General features: G+C 42.2%; 1 protein-coding gene across 22 annotated transcripts in view; it reads left to right on the top strand.

Moving 5' to 3' along the window:
• The window catches only part of LOC118367251 (polycomb protein SCMH1-like), a 56,867-nt gene that overhangs the window by 20,520 nt on the left and 17,823 nt on the right, over positions 1–18,524 (top strand). For 18 of the 22 annotated variants that reach the window (XR_008090304.1, XM_035750500.2, XM_052494018.1 and 15 more), the window contains 3 exons: positions 1,505–1,739; positions 2,402–2,490; positions 15,350–15,623. Coding sequence is in view for 21 of the 22 variants with exons in the window: in XM_035750500.2 (XP_035606393.1) it covers positions 1,505–1,739; positions 2,402–2,490; positions 15,350–15,623 (598 nt within the window). In the remaining variant the exon portion in view is untranslated. Of the gene's footprint in view, positions 1–1,300; positions 1,390–1,504; positions 1,740–2,401; positions 2,491–15,349; positions 15,624–18,524 lie in introns of all 22 variants that reach the window. The other 4 variants (XM_052494024.1, XM_052494023.1, XM_035750504.2 and 1 more) reach the window with 3 other exon arrangements.

The following is an 18,524-nucleotide window of genomic DNA, read 5'->3' as shown; positions in this document are numbered from 1 at the left end:
GAATTTTTACTCAGAGTCAATATCAGGAATTGTGAAAAACTGAGATTAAATGTATTTGGCTAAGGTGTATGTAAACTTCCGACTTCAACTTTATCTGTGTATGTATGTGTGTATATATATATATGTGTGTGTGTGTGTGTACCATTCAAAAGTTTGACGTCACTTAGAAATGTCTCTGTTTTTGAAAGAACAGCTCATTTTTTTGTCCATTAAAATAACATCAAATTGATCCGAAATACAGGGTAGACATTGTTAATGTTGTAAATGACTATTGTAGCTGGGAACGGCTGAATTTATTTTTTATGGAATTGTACGCCGATGTCGATGAGACCCATTATCAACAACCATCACTTCTGTGTTCCAATGGCACGTTGTGTTAGCTATTCCATGTTTATAATTTTAAAAGGCTAATTCTTAATCATTAGGAAACCCTTTTGCAATTATGTTAGCACAGCTGAAAACTTTTTTTCTGATTAAAGAAGCAATACAACTGGCCTTCTTTACACTAGTTGTTTATCTGGAGCATTAGCATTTGTGGGTTTGATTTCAGGCTCAAAATGGCCAGAAACAAATGCTTTCTTCTGAAACTTGTCAGTCTATTCTTGTTCTGAGAAATGAAGGCTATTCCATGAGAGAAATTGCCAAAAAACGGAAGATCTCATACTGGCAAACTGGCTCTAACTAGTGCACAACTGAGCAAGAGGACAAGTACATTAGAGTGTCTAGTTTGAAAAACTGACGCCTCACAAGTCCTCAACTGGCAGCTTCATTAAATAGCACCCGCAAAACAACAGTCTGAACGTCAACAGTGAAGAGGCGACTCCGGGATGCTGACCTTCTAGGCAGCTCCTCTTACTGATAATGGGCCTATGTAGATATTCCATAAGAAATCTGCTGTTTCCAGTTACAATAGTAATTTACAACATTAACATTGTCTACACTGTATTTCTGATCATTTTGATGTTATTTTAATGGACAAAAAATGTGCTTTTCTTTCAAAAACAAGGACATTTCTAAGTGACCCTAAACTTTTGAACCGTAGTGTATATAATAGAAATCGTTAGCTATTTCATGTGAAAATGTTATGGGATGCATTTGCTCCATTGGTTTTGTTTGTAGGCCTTTTTGATAGGCCTATATTATGCCCTAATAGCCTGCTTGGCCACTGACTAAAACTATAATTAAAGCGGGTACAGCCAGTGTTCACAGTAAACGTGTGCAAGTTGCACAGAAATGCTCACAACATTCAAATTTCCACTCACAAGACCTGAAATTTGCTAAGTGGCGGGATTTTTTTTAGGGGACCATTAGGCTAAGAAGAAATTCCCTCTTGGGTCGAGGGGTGACACTGATTTGAAGTTGCGTGCAGGGCTACCTCGTCACCACAGAGTGAGTTCAACTCACCTTCGATACATAGTCTTGCTTGATGCTGTGTTTCTATCTTAGCATGTTGAATCTGTCCAGCATCATTGCATGCCTCTCTGACCTTCCCCTACCTCTACAGGGCGCAACACCTCCAGTGAATGAGTTCAAGGCGGGCATGAAGCTGGAGGCGCAGGACCCTCGGAATACAACGTCCACCTGCATTGCTACGGTGGTGGGCCTGACTGGATCGCGGCTGCGCCTGCGCCTCGATGGCTCTGATAACAAGAACGACTTCTGGCGCCTGGTGGACTCGTCAGAGATCCAGCCTATCGGCAACTGCGAGAAGAACGCAGGCATGCTGCAGCCGCCATTGGGTGAGGAGGAGAGAGAAACACATTTTCACACACTCCGATACTACATACCCATTATGGATAAGATGTGCCCTATTCTTTTTTAAATTGTTTGCGATCACACAGTGATTACTTACCTTCCTCAGTTAGATTTACACCAGACTGATGTATACTGCGGTCTATTAATTAGTGCACACTGTAGCAAAACGTGCAACGGAAAATATTTTTGTATTGAAAACGAGAATTTATTATTGGACAAATGAATGTAAGTCCCTCACTGTTATCGGCCCATTTGCGTCAATTTGTTTTCTTGGCTGTATTCTAGGCTGTATTTGGTTTCCAGGCTGTATCACAACCGGCCGTGATTGGGAGTCCCATAGGGCGGCGCACAATTGGCCCAGCGTTGTCCGGGTTTGGCTGTTGTAGGCCGTCAATGTAAATAATAATTTGTTCTTAACTGACTTGCCTAGTTAAATAAAGGTTAAATAAAGGTTAAAAAAAAAAAAAAAAATACAAGTACATACACCTGTGTGTAATAGTGTGATTTGGTGCATTTCTCTAAATGTCCACTAGGTGTCAGCTAATATCAAAATATGTCTATGGCCCCATCCCATGCACATTAATGAAGGGTCTCGTCTACTGTGTATGGGTGAGTTTTTTTGAAAGCGTCTGTACTTCTCCCACAGGCTTCCGTCTGAACGCATCCTCCTGGCCGATGTTCCTTCTAAAAACACTCAACGGAGCCGAAATGGCCCCAGCACGCATCTTTCACAAGGTACCTGTCACAAAGCAGCACACGCTCTCGTCATACACCTGTTTATAAAGCATACCTGTACACATATACACACTCCCTTTCCCAGCATATACACCTATGTAGCTACATTTTCCATTGATGGCCATTTGTATTTATTATGGTTGCAGAAAAACTGATTAAAGTTAACGGTAGAACTAACACCACTGGCTTATGGAAGCACTGCTCTAAGCGAGAGGTATATTAAATATTTCTATTTATGCTCCCTTTTATTGATCCTAATGATATAGGCCTAGATGTGAACAGCTGAGGTGATAGAGCAACGACACTGGAATAAAAATCCAAATGTGTATGGAGGGTTGGTTTTACAGGTTTACTCGTTCTGGATTCTCAGTACTGCATGTATTCTTGGCTATCATGCTATGGCTGTGTCAATTGTAAGTTGTGTATTCATTTATGAGTATTTTGATGCCTAAGATACGTTTTTATTTAGCGGCCGTTAGAATCTGTTTCTTTTTCCTTTTTTTTGTCTGAATAAAACATGATATAATGAGGAATTATGTCTTGCATGTAATGGACATAAATAACTGGTTTTACGATATATATATACAGTGGCAAGGAAAAGTATGTGAACCCTTTGGAATTACTTGGATTTCTGCATAAATTTGACATACAATTTGATCTGATCTTCATCTAAATCACAACAATAGACACAGTGTGCTTAAACTAATAACACAAATTATTGTATTTTTCTTGTCTATATTGAATACATAATTTAAACATTCACAGTATAGGTTGGGGAAAGTATGTGAGAGATTTTGGTTAGAGTTGCCCTGCCCCATAAAAAAACACTCACAACATTTGAGTTTGTTATTCACAATAATAATTATTGTTATTCACAATAATAATAATGTTTGAGGCATGTGAACCATGCCTCAAACAAAATAAATCTCAGAAGACCTAAGATTAAGAATTGTTGCCTTGCATAAAGCTGGAAAGGGTTTCAAAAGTATCTCTAAAAGTCAGTCCACAGTAAGACAAGTTGTCTATAAATGGAGAAATTTCAGCACTGTTGCTACTCACCCTACGAGTGGCTGTCCTGCAAAGATGACTAAGAGCACAGTGCAGAATGCTCAGTGAGGTTAAGAGGAATCCTAGAGTGTCAGCTAAAGACTTACAGAAATTCTGGAAGATTCTATCATCTCTGTTGACGAGTCTAGAATGCGTAAAACACTAAACAAGAATAAAGAATCCACTGCTGTCCAAAAAAAAACATTGCTGCACATCTGAAGTTCGCAAAAGAGCACCTGGATGTTCCACAGCGCTACTGGCAAAATATTTTGTGGACAGATGAAACTAAAGTTGTGTTGTTTGGAAGAAACACACAACACTGTGTGGAGAAAAAAAGGGCACAGCACACCAACATCAAAACCTCATCCCAACTTTAAACTATGGTGGAGGGAGCATCATGGTTTGGGGCTGCCTCAGGGCCTTGACAGCTTGCTATCATCGACAGAAAAATTAATTCCCAAGTTTTATCAAGACATTTTGCAGGAGAATGTAAGGCTATCTGTCCGCCAATTGAAGCTCAACAGAAGTTTGGTGATGCTACAGCACAACAACCCAAAAGACAGAAGTAAATCAGCAACCGAATGGCTTGAACAGAAGAAAATACGCCTTCTGGAGTGGCCCAGTCACTCCTGAACTCAACCCGATTTGAGATGCTGTGGCATGACCTCAGGAGAGCGGTTCACACCAGATATCCCAAGAATATTGCTGAATTGAAACATTTTTGTAAAGAGGAATGGTCCAAAATTCCTCCTGACTGTTGTGCAGGTCTGATCCGCAACTACAGAAAACTTTTGGTTATTGCTGCCAAACGATGGTCAACCTTTTATTGAATCCAAGAGTTCAAATACTTTTCCATCCTGCACTGTGAATGTTTGCACGATGTGTTCAATAAAGACATGAACAGTTATATTTGTGTTATTAGTTTACGCAGACTGTGTTTGTCTATTGTTGTGACTTAGATGAAGATCAGATCAAATTTTATGACCAATTTATGCAGAAATCCAGGCAATTCTAAAGAGTTCACATACAATTGTATCCAGTGAACTAAGCAGGCTGGGCTGACATGCTTAAAGCCTTTGCTAGGATTTTCTAAATTTGAGCATGCGTTTATAAGATTGTGCGGTTATTATTTCTATTAAGATTATCTATTATTGTTACTAATTTTTTTTGACTGTTTTCCCGTGTGTTATTTAGTTAGTTCTCTTAAAAAGCACCCTCATAGATATTTATGTTATCATGGGACTGCCCTCATTTCCCTCTGGCCAAAGGCAATTGGTGGCCAAGTGTTTGCCTTAGGGCACGTCATGAGTCAGGGAGATGGTCTGATGGTCTTAGTGACAACAGATCTAGATATGGGGGAAGGTTTTAGTGGGTGGAATATTAGGACAATTTGGGGTTTACAAAGATGCAGCTACAGTATGCTTAACAGTGCAAATTATTATGGTACAGCTACAGTGGGGCAAAAAAGTATTTAGTCAGCCACCAATTGTGCAAGTTCTCCCACTTAAAAAGATGAGAGAGGCCTGTCATTTCCATCATATGTACGTACACTTCAACTATTACAGACAAAATGAGGGGGGGAAAAATCCAGAATATCACATTGTAGGATTTTTTATGAATTTATTTGCAAATTATGGTGGAAAATAAGTATTTGGTCAATAACAAAAGTTTATCTCAATACTTTGTTATATACCCTTTGTTGGCAATGACATAGGTCAAACATTTTCTGTAAGTCTTCACAAGGTTTTCACACACTGTTGCTGGTATTTTGGCCCATTCCTCTATGTAGATCTCCTCTAGAGCAGTGATGTTTTGGAGCTGTTGCTGGGCAACACAGACTTTCAACTCCCTCCAAAGATTTTCTACAGGGTTGAGATCTGGAGACTGGCTAGGCCACTCCAGGACCTTGAAATGCTTCTTACGAAGCCACCCCTTCGTTGCCCGGGCGGTGTGTTTTGGGATCATTGTCATGCTGAAAGACCCAGCCACGTTTTTGCTCACCGTTCTTGTGATCATTTTGACCCCACGGGGTGAGATCTTGCGTGGAGTCCCAGATCGAGGGAGATTATCAGTGGTCTTGTAATGTCTTCCATTTCCTAATAATTGCGCCCACAGTTGATTTCTTCAAACCAAGCTGCTTACCTATTACAGATTCAGTCTTCCCAGCCTGGTGCAGGTCTACAATTCTGTTTCTGGTGTCCTTTGACAGCTCTTTGGTCTTGGCCATAGTGGAGTTTGGAGTGTGACTGTTTGAGGTTGTGGACAGGTGTCTTTTTTACTGATAACAAGTTCAAACAGGTGCCATTAATACAGGTAATTAGTGGAGGACAGAGGAGCCTCTTAGTCCAATTGTGCTGTGAGAGGTCTGTGAGAGCCAGAAATCTTGCTTGTTTGTAGGTGACCAAATTTTGTCTGTCATAGTTGAAGTGTACCTATGATGAAAATTACAGGCCTCATCTTTTTAAGTGGGAGAACTTGCAAAATTGGTGGCAGACCAAATACTTTTTTCCCACACTGTATATTGACACATAATCATCATGGTGCTTTTTAAATGGTAAGTTTGCAAACATTGGTTGTGATAAGTATAATTGTATCATTATGGTAAGTGGGGAAATAAGTATAGCCAGTTATAATTGTAATGGCTTAGCTGATTTTTTTTTTTTTTTTTTTAATACGTTCTTATAAGGCTAAAAAAGAAATAATAAAATATCTATTGTTTACAGGAAACTCATCCTGCAAATATAGATGAGGTTGGGTGGAAAAAGGACTGGGCGGGAGAAATATATTTTTGTCACGGGCAAAGAAACTCAAAAGGTGTGATTATACTAATTAATACACATTTTGATCCAATTGTGTAAACTGTGCAAACAGATCTGCATAGAAGATTATTATTATTATTTCAAATATGCTATTGGACCAAAAACAGATCTGGCTAATTCATCTATATGGGCCAAATAATGATGATCCACATTTCTTTGAAAATGTATATAATAATCTATTGAGATCACAAGCATCGAATGAATAATTTACATTTACATTACATTTAAGTCATTTAGCAGACGCTCTTATCCAGAGCGACTTACAAATTGGTGCATTCACCTTATGACATCCAGTGGAACAGCCACTTTACAATAGTGCATCTAAATCTTTTAAGGGGGGGGGGGGTGAGAAGGATTACTTTATCCTATCCTAGGTATTCCTTAAAGAGGTGGGGTTTCAGGTGTCTCCGGAAGGTGGTGATTGACTCTGCTGTCCTGGCGTCGTGAGGGAGTTTGTTCCACCATTGGGGGGCCAGAGCAGCGAACAGTTTTGACTGGGCTGAGCGGGAACTGTACTTCCTCAGTGGTAGGGAGGCGAGCAGGCCAGAGGTGGATGAACGCAGTGCCCTTGTTTGGGTGTAGGGCCTGGAGGTACTGAGGTGCCGTTCCCCTCACAGCTCCGTAGGCAAGCACCATGGTCTTGTAGCGGATGCGAGCTTCAACTGGAAGCCAGTGGAGAGAGCGGAGGAGCGGGGTGACGTGAGAGAACTTGGGAAGGTTGAACACCAGACGGGCTGCGGCGTTCTGGATGAGTTGTAGGGGTTTAATGGCACAGGCAAGGAGCCCAGCCAACAGCGAGTTGCAGTAATCCAGACGGGAGATGACAAGTGCCTGGATTAGGACCTGCGCCGCTTCCTGTGTGAGGCAGGGTCGTACTCTGCGGATGTTGTAGAGCATGAACCGACAGGAACGGGCCACTGCCTTGATGTTAGTTGAGAACGACAGGGTGTTGTCCAGGATCACGCCAAGGTTCTTAGCGCTCTGGGAGGAGGACACAATGGAGTTGTCAACCGTGATGGCGAGATCATGGAACGGGCAGTCCTTCCCCGGGAGGAAGAGCAGCTCCGCTCCGTCTTGCCGAGGTTCAGCTTGAGGTGGTGATCCGTCATCCACACTGATATGTCTGCCAGACATGCAGAGATGCGATTCGCCACCTGGTCATCAGAAGGGGGAAAGGAGAAGATTAATTGTGTGTCGTCTGCATAGCAATGATAGGAGAGACCATGTGAGGTTATGACAGAGCCAAGTGACTTGGTGTATAGCGAGAATAGGAGAGGGCCTAGAACAGAGCACTGGGGGACACCAGTGGTGAGAGCGCGTGGTGAGGAGACAGATTCTCGCCACGCCACCTGGTAGGAGCGACCTGTCAGGTAGGACGCAATCCAAGCGTGGGCCGCGCCGGAGATGCCCAACTCGGAGAGGGTGGAGAGGAGGATCTGATGGTTCACAGTATCGAAGGCAGCCGATAGGTCTAGGAGGATGAGAGCAGAGGAGACAGAGTTAGCTTTAGCAGTGCGGAGCGCCTCCGTGATACAGAGAAGAGCAGTCTCAGTTGAATGACTAGTCTTGAAACCTGACTGATTTGGATCAAGAAGGTCATTCTGAGAGAGATAGCGGGAGAGCTGGCCAAGGACGGCACGTTCAAGAGTTTTGGAGAGAAAAGAAAGAAGGGATACTGGTCTGTAGTTGACATCGGAGGGATCGAGTGTAGGTTTTTTCAGAAGGGTGCAACTCTCGCTCTCTTGAAGACGGAAGGGACGTAGCCAGCGGTCAGGGATGAGTTGATGAGCGAGGTGAGGTAAGGGAGAAGGTCTCCGGAAATGGTCTGGAGAAGAGAGGAGGGGATAGGGTCAAGCGGGCAGGTTGTTGGGCGGCCGGCCGTCACAAGACGCAAGATTTCATCTGGAGAGAGAGGGGAGAAAGAGGTCAGAGCACAGGGTAGGGCAGTGTGAGCAGAACCAGCGGTGTCGTTTGACTTAGCAAACGAGGATCGGATGTCGTCGACCTTCTTTTCAAAATGGTTGACGAAGTCATCTGCAGAGGGAGGAGGGGGAGGGGGAGGAGGATTCAGGAGGGAGGAGAAGGTGGCAAAGAGCTTCCTAGGGTTAGAGGCAGATGCTTGGAATTTAGAGTGGTAGAAAGTGGCTTTAGCAGCAGAGACAGAGGAGGAAAATGTAGAGAGGAGGGAGTGAAAGGATGCCAGGTCCGCAGGGAGGCGAGTTTTCCTCCATTTCCGCTCGGCTGCCCGGAGCCCTGTTCTGTGAGCTCGCAATGAGTCGTCGAGCCACGGAGCGGGAGGGGAGGACCAAGCCGGCCTGGAGGATAGGGGACATAGAGAGTCAAAGGATGCAGAAAGGGAGGAGAGGAGGGTTGAGGAGGCAGAATCAGGAGATAGGTTGGAGAAGGTTTGAGCAGAGGGAAGAGATGATAGGATGGAAGAGGAGAGAGTAGCGGGGGAGAGAGAGCGAAGGTTGGGACGGCGCGATACCATCCGAGTAGGGGCAGTGTGGGAAGTGTTGGATGAGAGCGAGAGGGAAAAGGATACAAGGTAGTGGTCTGAGACTTGGAGGGGAGTTGCAATGAGGTTAGTGGAAGAACAGCATCTAGTAAAGATGAGGTCGAGCGTATTGCCTGCCTTGTGAGTAGGGGGGGAGGTGAGAGGGTGAGGTCAAAAGAGGAAAGGAGTGGAAAGAAGGAGGCAGAGAGGAATGAGTCAAAGGTAGACGTGGGGAGGTTAAAGTCGCCCAGAACTGTGAGAGGTGAGCCGTCCTCAGGAAAGGAGCTTATCAAGGCATCAAGCTCATTGATGAACTCTCCGAGGGGACCTGGAGGGCGATAAATGATAAGGATGTTAAGCTTGAAAGGGCTGGTAACTGTGACAGCATGGAATTCAAAGGAGGCGATAGACAGATGGGTAAGGGGAGAAAGAGAGAATGACCACTTGGGAGAGATGAGGATCCCGGTGCCACCACCCCGCTGACCAGAAGCTCTCTGGGTGTGCGAGAACACGTGGGCGGACGAAGAGAGAGCAGTAGGAGTAGCAGTGTTATCTGTGGTGATCCATGTTTCCGTCAGTGCCAAGAAGTCGAGGGACTGGAGGGAGGCATAGGCTGAGATGAACTCTGCCTTGTTGGCCGCAGATCGGCAGTTCCAGAGGCTACCGGAGACCTGGAACTCCACGTGGGTCGTGCGCGCTGGGACCACCAGATTAGGGTGGCCGCGGCCACGCGGTGTGGAGCGTTTGTATGGTCTGTGCAGAGAGGAGAGAACAGGGATAGACAGACACATAGTTGACAGGCTACAGAAGAGGCTACGCTAACTCAAGGAGATTGGAATGACAAGTGGACTACACGTCTCGAATGTTCAGAAAGTTAAGCTTACGTAGCAAGAATCTTATTGACTAAAATGATTAAAATGATACAGTACTGCTGAAGTAGGCTAGCTGGCAGTGGCTGCGTTGTTGACTTTGTAGGCTAGCTGGCAGTGGCTGCGTTGTTGACACTACACTAATCAAGTCATTCCGTTGAGTGTAATAGTTTCTACAGTGCTGCTATTCGGGGCTAGCTGGCTAGCTAGCAGTGTTGATTACGTTACGTTGCGTTAAAAGAATGACAATAGCTGGCTAGCTAACCTAGAGAATCGCTCTAGACTACACAATTATCTTTGATACAAAGACGGCTATGTAGCTAGCTATGTAGCTAGCTACGATCAAACAAATCAAACCGTTGTGCTGTAATGAAATGAAATGAAAATGTGATACTACCTGTGGAGCGAAGCGGAATGCGACCGGGTTGTTGAGTGCGGAAGTTCTATTCAGTAGACGTTGGCTAGCTGTTGGCTAGCTAGCAGTGTCTCCTACGTTAAGGACGACAAATAGCTGGCTAGCTAACCTCGGTAAATTAAGATAATCACTCTAAGACTACACACTCTAAACTACACAATTATCTTGGATACGAAGACAGCAAAGACAACTATGTAGCTAGCTAACACTACACTAATCAAGTTGTTCAGTTGAGTGTAATAGTTTCTACAGTGCTGCTATTCGGTAGACGGTGGACGTTTGCTAGCTATTATTATGGTGGGAGATTATAATACGGTTTTAAGTACCTCAATGGATCGTAAAGGAAATCGCACGACAAACTATCCCCCTCAAGCACATAAGGAGATCACAAAGATCATGGATGCATTAGAACTAGTGGATATGTGGAGGTTGAAAACCCCTGACCTAGTGAGATATACATGGAGGAGGCTTCCTGCTGGCATCAAAGTTTTAAAAAAGTGTTAAGAGGAGACCGAATGCAATCGGACCACCATCTAATTGCCCTCCTTATAACTCTTACAGAATTTCCACGTGGACGGGGATATTGGACATTTTGTCAAGCCCTATTGGATCACAATTTGTTCTTAGAGAAGACAAAGGAATTCATACATTTTTTGCACCTCATAGGTACAGCAGTTCCCTTATTGTATGGGACACTTTTAAATGTACTTTTAGAGGCCATTCGATACAATACTCATCATTAAAACAAAAGCAGTCTAGGTCAAAGGGAAATAGAGGAAGTAACAGCGCAGGTAGAAGGTAATGGAAACTGTACTATAGAGGCACAAAATAGGTTAGAGGAAAAACAAAAAGAAATGGAGGTACTTATTCAAGAACGATCAAGTGTAATGTATTACAAAAATGTATAGGGAATTGGATGGAAAATTGTGAAACCTTTACACAATTTTTCTTGAATCTTCAACAGAGAAATGCTACCAAAAATAATTTACAGAAACTCGTTACAAATGGAGTCATCCATGATTCACCAAATGATATTTTGAAAGCGGAAGCAAATATTTTAAGCAAATGTTTTATTTTCTGTCTCCTCCATTTCCACTGAATGACATTAACTGTAAGGATTTCTATAATAATAATACAAATTATGGAAAATGTACACATTTTACAGAAAGACCTGTGTGAAGGCCAAGTTACAGAAGAGGAACTTTCTGAGGCAATAAAATATTTTCAGTCAGGAAAAACACCAGGGCTGGATGGTAATTCCAGTAGAGGTACAGTTGAAGTCGGAAGTTTACATACACCTTAGCCAAATACATCTAAACTCAGGTTTTCACAATTCCTGATATTTAATCAGAGTTAAACTTCCCTGTTTTAGGTAATTTTAAGAATGTGAAATGTCAGAATAATAGTAGAGTGAATGGTTTTTTTCAGCTTTTATTTCTTTCATCACATTCTCAGTGGGTCAGAAGTTTACATACACTCAATTAGTATTTGGTAGCATTGCCTTTAAATTGTTTAACTTGGATCAAACGTTTCAGGGAGCCTTTCCCATGCTTCCCACAATAAGTTGGGTGGCCCATTCCTCCTGCCAGAGCTGGTGGAACTGAGTCAGATTTGTAAGCCTCCTTGCTTGAACCCGCTTTTTCAGTTCTGCCCACAAATGTTCTATAGGATTAAGGTCAGTGCTTTGTGATGGCCACTCCAATACCTGGACTTGGTTGTCCTTAAGCCATTTTGCCACAACTTTGGAAGTATGCTTGGGGTCATTGTTCATTTGGAAGACCCATTTGCGACCAAGCTTAACTTCCTGACTGATGTCTTGAGATGTTGCTTCAATATATCCACATAATTTTCTATTCTCACGATGCCATCTATTTTGTGAAGTGCACCAGTCCCTCCTGCAGCAAAGCACCCCGACAACATGATGCTGCCATCCCTGTGCTTCACAATTGGGATGGTGTTTTTCGGCTTGCAAGCCTCCCCCTTTTTCCTCCAAACAGAACAATGGTCATTATGGCCAAAAAGTTACATTTTTGTTTCATCGGACCAGAGGAAATTTCTCCAAAAAGTACAATCTTTGTCCCCATGTGCCGTAGTCTGCCATTTTTATGGTGGTTTTGGGGCAGTGGCTTTCTTCCTTGCTGAGCGGCTTTTCAGGTTATGTCGATATAGGACTTGTTTTACTGTGGATATAGATACTTTTGTACCTGTTTCCTCCAGCATCTTCACAAGATCCTTTGCTGTTATTCTGGGATTGATTTGCAGTTTTCGCACCAAAGTACGTTCATCTCTGGGATACAGAAGGCGTCTTCTTCCTGAGCGGTACATATATACTGCGTGGTCCCATGGTGTTTATACTTTTGTATGGAGGTGTGGAGGTCTACAATTGTTTTTCGGAGGTCTTGTCTGATTTCTTTTGATTTTCCCATGATGTCAAGCAAAGAGGCACTGAGTTTGAAGGTAGGCCTTGAAATACATCCACAGGTACACCTCCAATTGACTCAAATGATGTCAATTAGCCAATCAGAAGTTTCTAAAGCCATGACATCATTTTCTGGAATTTTCCAAGCTGTTTAAAAGCACAGTCAACTTAGTGTACATTAACGTTTGACCCACTGGAATTGTGATACAGTGAATTATAAGTGAAATAATATGTCTGTAAACAGTTGTTGAGAAAATTACTTGTGTCATGCACAAAGTAGATGTCCTAAGTGACTTGCCAAAACTATAGTTTGTTAACAATACATTTGTGGAGTGGTTGAAAAACAAGTTTCAATGACTCCAACCTAAGTGTATGTAAACTTCCGACTTCAACTGTGTATATATATGGGGCATACAACAATCTCAGCTCTGTAGATTTTTCTGCGAAGAGACCGAATCAATAGATCATTGATTCTGATATTGCCCCCATGCAGCTTGTTTCTGGTCACAGGTTTGGGAATGGTTGAAAAAATCACAACATGCACTTTAAAATATCCTTACAATTAGCAGTGTTGGGGGATTTGGAAAGCCATAGTTAGTTGAAATTGAAAAATATATGGCACACAAACGAGGGTGGTCTATGGTGATAGGTGGGATGGGCCGAGGGTTAGGATTAAAGATCTCATGTTTGGTAATGTATTATTGTTATTTGACTGCTTTATATAAAAGTACCATGTATGTAAAATATGTATGTAAAATGTATACTGTATGTAGCAGAAAAGCTGTAAAATATATATATATTATTATTATATTATTTATATTATATTATTATTATATATTATATTATATTATATATATTTATTTATATATTTCCTCCGAAGAGGGGGTTTGGTGGAGGGGTTAATGATATGCTGGGGTCCAGCAAAATTAAGGCAGTTATACGATATTAAAAGCATTACAATATATTCATAACAGAATTCACAACACACTAAGTGTGTTAGGCCCATACTCCACTACCACATATCTACCACACAAAATTCATGTGTATTTGTGTGTGTATAGTGTGTATGTTATCATGTGTGTATTGTATGCATGTGTCTATGTTTGTGTTGCTTCACAGTCCCTGCTGATCCATAAGGTGTATTTTTATGTTTTTTAAATCTGATTCTACTGCTTGCGTCAGTTACCTGAAGTGGAATAGAGTTACATGTTGTCATGGCTCTATGTAGTACTATGCACCTCCCATACTCTGTTCTGGAGTTGGGGACTGTGAAGAGACCTCTGGTGGCATGTCTTGTGGGGTATGCATGAGTGTCTGTGCTAGTTGTTTAAACAGACAGCTCGGTGCTTTCAACATGTCAATACCTCACGACATACATAAGTCGTGATGAAGTCAATCTCCTCTACTTTGAGCCAGGAGAGATATACATGGATATTATTAATGTTTGCTCTCTGTGTACATCCAAGGGCCAGCCGTGCTGCCAATTGCAATTTTCCTAAGTCCCTCTTTGTGGTACCTGGCCACATAACTGAACAGTAGTCCAGGTGCGACAAAACTAGGGCCTGTAAGACATGCCTTGTTGATAGTGCTGTTAAGAAGGTAGAGCAGTGCTTTATTATGGAGAGACTTCTCCTCTGCTAAACTATTGTTGTATCAATATGTTTTGACAATGACGGTACAATACAGGGTTACTCCAAGCAGTTTAGGCTCTTCAACTTGCTCAATGTCCACATTATTTATTACAATATTTAGTTGAGGTTTAGTGTTTAGTGAATGATTTGTCCCAAGTATAATGCTTTTAGTTTTTTAAATATATAGGACTAACTTATTTCTTGCCACCCATTCTGAAACAAACTGCAGCTCTTTAAGTGTTGCAGTCATTTCAGTTGCTATAATAGCTGACGTGTATAGTGTTGAGTCATCCGCATACATACTGTCTTCACTCAAAGTGGCAGTGGCACTTTCAAAGTGGTAGTGGCATGACGTTAGTAAAGATTGAAAAAAGTAAGGGGCCTAGACAGCTACCCTGGGGAATTCCTGATTCTACCTGGATTATGTTGGAGACATTAAAGAACACCCTCTGTGTTCTATTAGAAAGGTAACTCATAATCCACAATTTAGCAGGGGGTGTATAACCATAACACATTAGTTTTTCCAGCAGCAGACTATTATCAATAATGTCAAAAGCCACACTGAAGTGTAATAAAAGCCCCCACAATCTTTTTATCATACATTTCTCTCAGCTAATCATCAGTTATTTGTATAAGAGCTGTGCTTGTTGAATGTCCTTCCCTATAAGCGTGCTGAAAGTCTGCTATCTATTTGTTTACTGTAAAATTGCATTGTATCTGGTCAAACCTTTTTTTTTCTGTAACTTTTCTAAGTGTTGGTAACAGGCTGATTGGTCAGCTATTTGAGCCAGTAAGCGGGCTTTACTTTTCTTAGGTAGCGGAATTACTTTAGCTTCCCTCCAGGCCTGAGGGCACACACTTTCTAGTGACTTAAATTGAAGATATGGCAAATAGGAGTGGCAATATCGACCTCTATTATCATCAGTAATCCATCCAAGTTGTCAGATCTCGGTGGCTTGTCATTGTTGATCGACAACAATCATTTGTTTATCTCTTCCACACTCACCATTGGGATCACAACATCATACATGATCATATACATTTTCCAACTAAATGAAGCTTCTGAAATATTTCACATTTCATCTGGATAATTCCACATTTTCCTGCTCCCTTGTCACTGACCTCTCCCGTCCCTGCCAACTCCCTTTCCCTCGTATCCCAGCAGGAGCCCCCAGCCCCAGAGCAGAACTCCTTCCAGGTGGGCATGAAGCTGGAGGCGGTGGACCGCAAGAACCCCCACTTCATCTGTCCGGCCACGGTGGGAGCTCTGCGTGGCGTGGAGGTGCTGGTCACCTTCGACGGCTGGCGGGGTGCCTTCGACTACTACTGCCGCTACGACTCCCGGGACATCTTCCCCGTGGGCTGGTGCTCTCTCACCGGGGACAACCTGCAGCCGCCAGGCACCAAAGGTCTGTGCGTGCCTGTGTGTATGTATGGTATGTGTGTTTGTTTGTTTGTGTCACCCTGTAGACTTGTCAGCTATTTATATTGTGGGATGAGATGAGATGAGTGGTTTATTAGGTCAATAGAATGCATCTTTGAAATTCCTTCTCCTGTGTTGGAGGAAGACATAATGTGAGTGAATGAGTGAGGAAGAACAGAAGAGAGAAAGAGAATGGGTCACCTTTTGTAAGAGTGTGTTTTATGAGACCTTGGCACAGGACTGTGAAGGGGGGGGGGGATCAGGCAAAGCTATGTGTGTGTATGCCCCACTATGTGGGCCTCATGCTGGCACTGAAAGGGGCCAAGGCAAAGGGGGCATCCAGGATAACCAGAGACTTGAGAGAAAGTAGGAGGAAAACCGATAGGGAAAAGGTTCTGTCTGTGAAAGGCGTGCTGTTTACATTGTCTTGTCAGCAGAGGGGAGGAGAGTGAAGGAGGCCAGGAAAGGAGAGTAAAGGAGTAAGAGGTAGATAACAGTAGAGGGTGAAAGAGAGGACAGCAGCACAGCAGATTGAGGCAGGGTTTTACACTGCTGAAGGGTAAGTTGAAATGAAAATGGGCAATCTAAAATTTTAGAGGCCCACCTGTTGGCCACAGTGACAAAAGTGTGCTGTTTTAAAGCTAATTTCCTGCAATTCTAAACATTTTGCCATGGCTTATGCTATCTGAGGGACTCTAACATGTAATCGAACCCACAAATGCTGATGCTCCAGATACTGAACTAGTCTAAAGAAGGCCGGTTTTATTTCTTCTTTAATCAGAACAACAGTTTTCATCTGTGCTAACAAAATTGCAAAAGGGTTTTCTAATGATCAATTAGCCTTTTAAAATGATAGACTTGGATTAACTAACACAACGTGCCATTGGAACACAGGAGTGATGGTTGCTGATAATGGGCCTCTGTACGCCTAGGTAGATATTCCATAAAGAATCTGCTGTTTCCAGACAATAGTCATTTACAACATTAACAATGTCTACACTGTATTTCTGATCAATTTGATGTTATTTTAATGGAGAAAAAATGTGCTTTTCTTTCATAAACAAGGACATTTCTAAGTGACCCCAAACTTTTGAACGGTAGTGTACATTTGCTAACATTTCTAAAAGCCTGTTTTCACTTAGTCATTATGGGGTATTGTCTGTAGATTTCTGCTAATTTTTATTTAATCCATTTTAGAATAAGGCTGTAACATAACAATGTGGGAAAAGTCTGAATACATTCCGAATGCACTGCAGTTTATATCTAGTTTCAGTTGTTTAATAAGTTTACACTGAAAACGTTTTTCAATCCCGAAAATGATATGAGCAATATAGAGTACCAGTCACAAGTTTGGACGCAACTACTCATTCAAGGGTTTTTCTTAATTTTTTACTATTTTCTACATTGTAGAATAATAGTGAAGACATCGACACTATGAAATAACACATATGGAATCATGTAGTAACCAAAAAAGTGTTAAACCACTCAAAATATGTTTTATATTTTAGATTCTTCAAAGTAGCCACCCTTTGCCTTGATGACATCATTGCATATTCTGGGCATTATCTCAACCAGCTTCACCTGGAATGCTTTTCCAACAGTCTTGAAGCAGTTCCCACATATGCTGAGCACTTCTTGGCTGCTTTTCCTTCACTCTGTGGTCGAACTCATCCCAAACGATCTCAATTTGGTTGAGGTCAGGTGATTATGGGGGCCAGGTCATCTGATGCAGCACTCCATCACTCTCCTTCTTAGTAAAATAGCCCTTACACAGCCTGGAAGTCCTATTGTCCTGTTGAAAAACAAATCGCGGTCCCACTAAGCACAAAACAGATGGTATGGCGTATTGCTGCAGAATGTTGTGGTAGCCATGCTGGTTAAGTGTGCCTTGAATTCTAAATAAATCACAGACAGTGTCACAGCACCATCACACCACCATCACACCACCTCCTCAATGCTTCACGGTGGGAACTACACATGCGGAGATCATCCGTTCACCACGGCGGTTGGAACCAAAAATCTCAAATTTGCTCGTGTTTTTTGGGCCCAAGCAAGTCTCTTCTTATTATTGGTGTCCTTTAGTAGTGTTTTTTTTTTGCAGCAGCAGTTCGACCATGAAGGCCTGATTCACGCCGTCTCGTCTGAACAGATGTTGAGATGTGTCTGTTACTTGAACTCTGTGATACATTTATTTGGGCTGCAATTTCTGAGGCTGGTAACTCTAATGAACTTATCCCCTGCCATCGGAGGAGAAGAAAAATAAAGTATGTTGAGGGGTGTCTGGCTGCACTGAGCTCCTTCACAATGTTGAGTCCATGGCAGGTGTGGCGAAAGTGAGCTCTTTAGTGTTTAGGAGGTAAAATAGCTATGTTTGACATTGTGTATCTTTATGTATTGTTAGTGTGGTTGTGTGTGTGTGTGTGTATTATGAGTGTGTGTGTTTGTAAGTACGTATTTTGTTTTTTAACACGGTCTCTTTTGCTGCTTTATGTAAAGTGCCTATCATAAGTATTCACCCTCCTTGTATTTATTCACATTAAAGTGGGATTAAAATGGTTTTAATTGTCATTATTTGTCAACAAAATACTCTGTCAAAGTTGAAGAAAAATTCCCCAAAATGTATGAAACATAAAACACTAATGTATCTTGTTTAGGGGGTATTCACTGCATTGCAGTTGCCATAATAGGCGGTGATACAGCCCAACAGAATGCTCTCAATGGTGCATCTGATTGACCAAAGTTATTATTTTTGTTTGTTATTAAATTGAGTATATTATGGATTATAAAGGGAAAGCCAGCCATGTCACGGACACCGATGCCTTGCTCCTAGACAAGCTAAACACCTTCCCGTTTAAGCGTGTTAACATGTGCAGACCAGTGCATGTGTGGACAAGAGGAATACATATGTAAGAAT

Source organism: Oncorhynchus keta, chromosome 34 (genome assembly GCF_023373465.1).
Source record: "Oncorhynchus keta strain PuntledgeMale-10-30-2019 chromosome 34, Oket_V2, whole genome shotgun sequence".
NCBI classification, from domain to species: Eukaryota; Metazoa; Chordata; class Actinopteri; order Salmoniformes; family Salmonidae; genus Oncorhynchus; species Oncorhynchus keta.
This window is presented reverse-complemented; position numbering and strand designations above follow the sequence as displayed.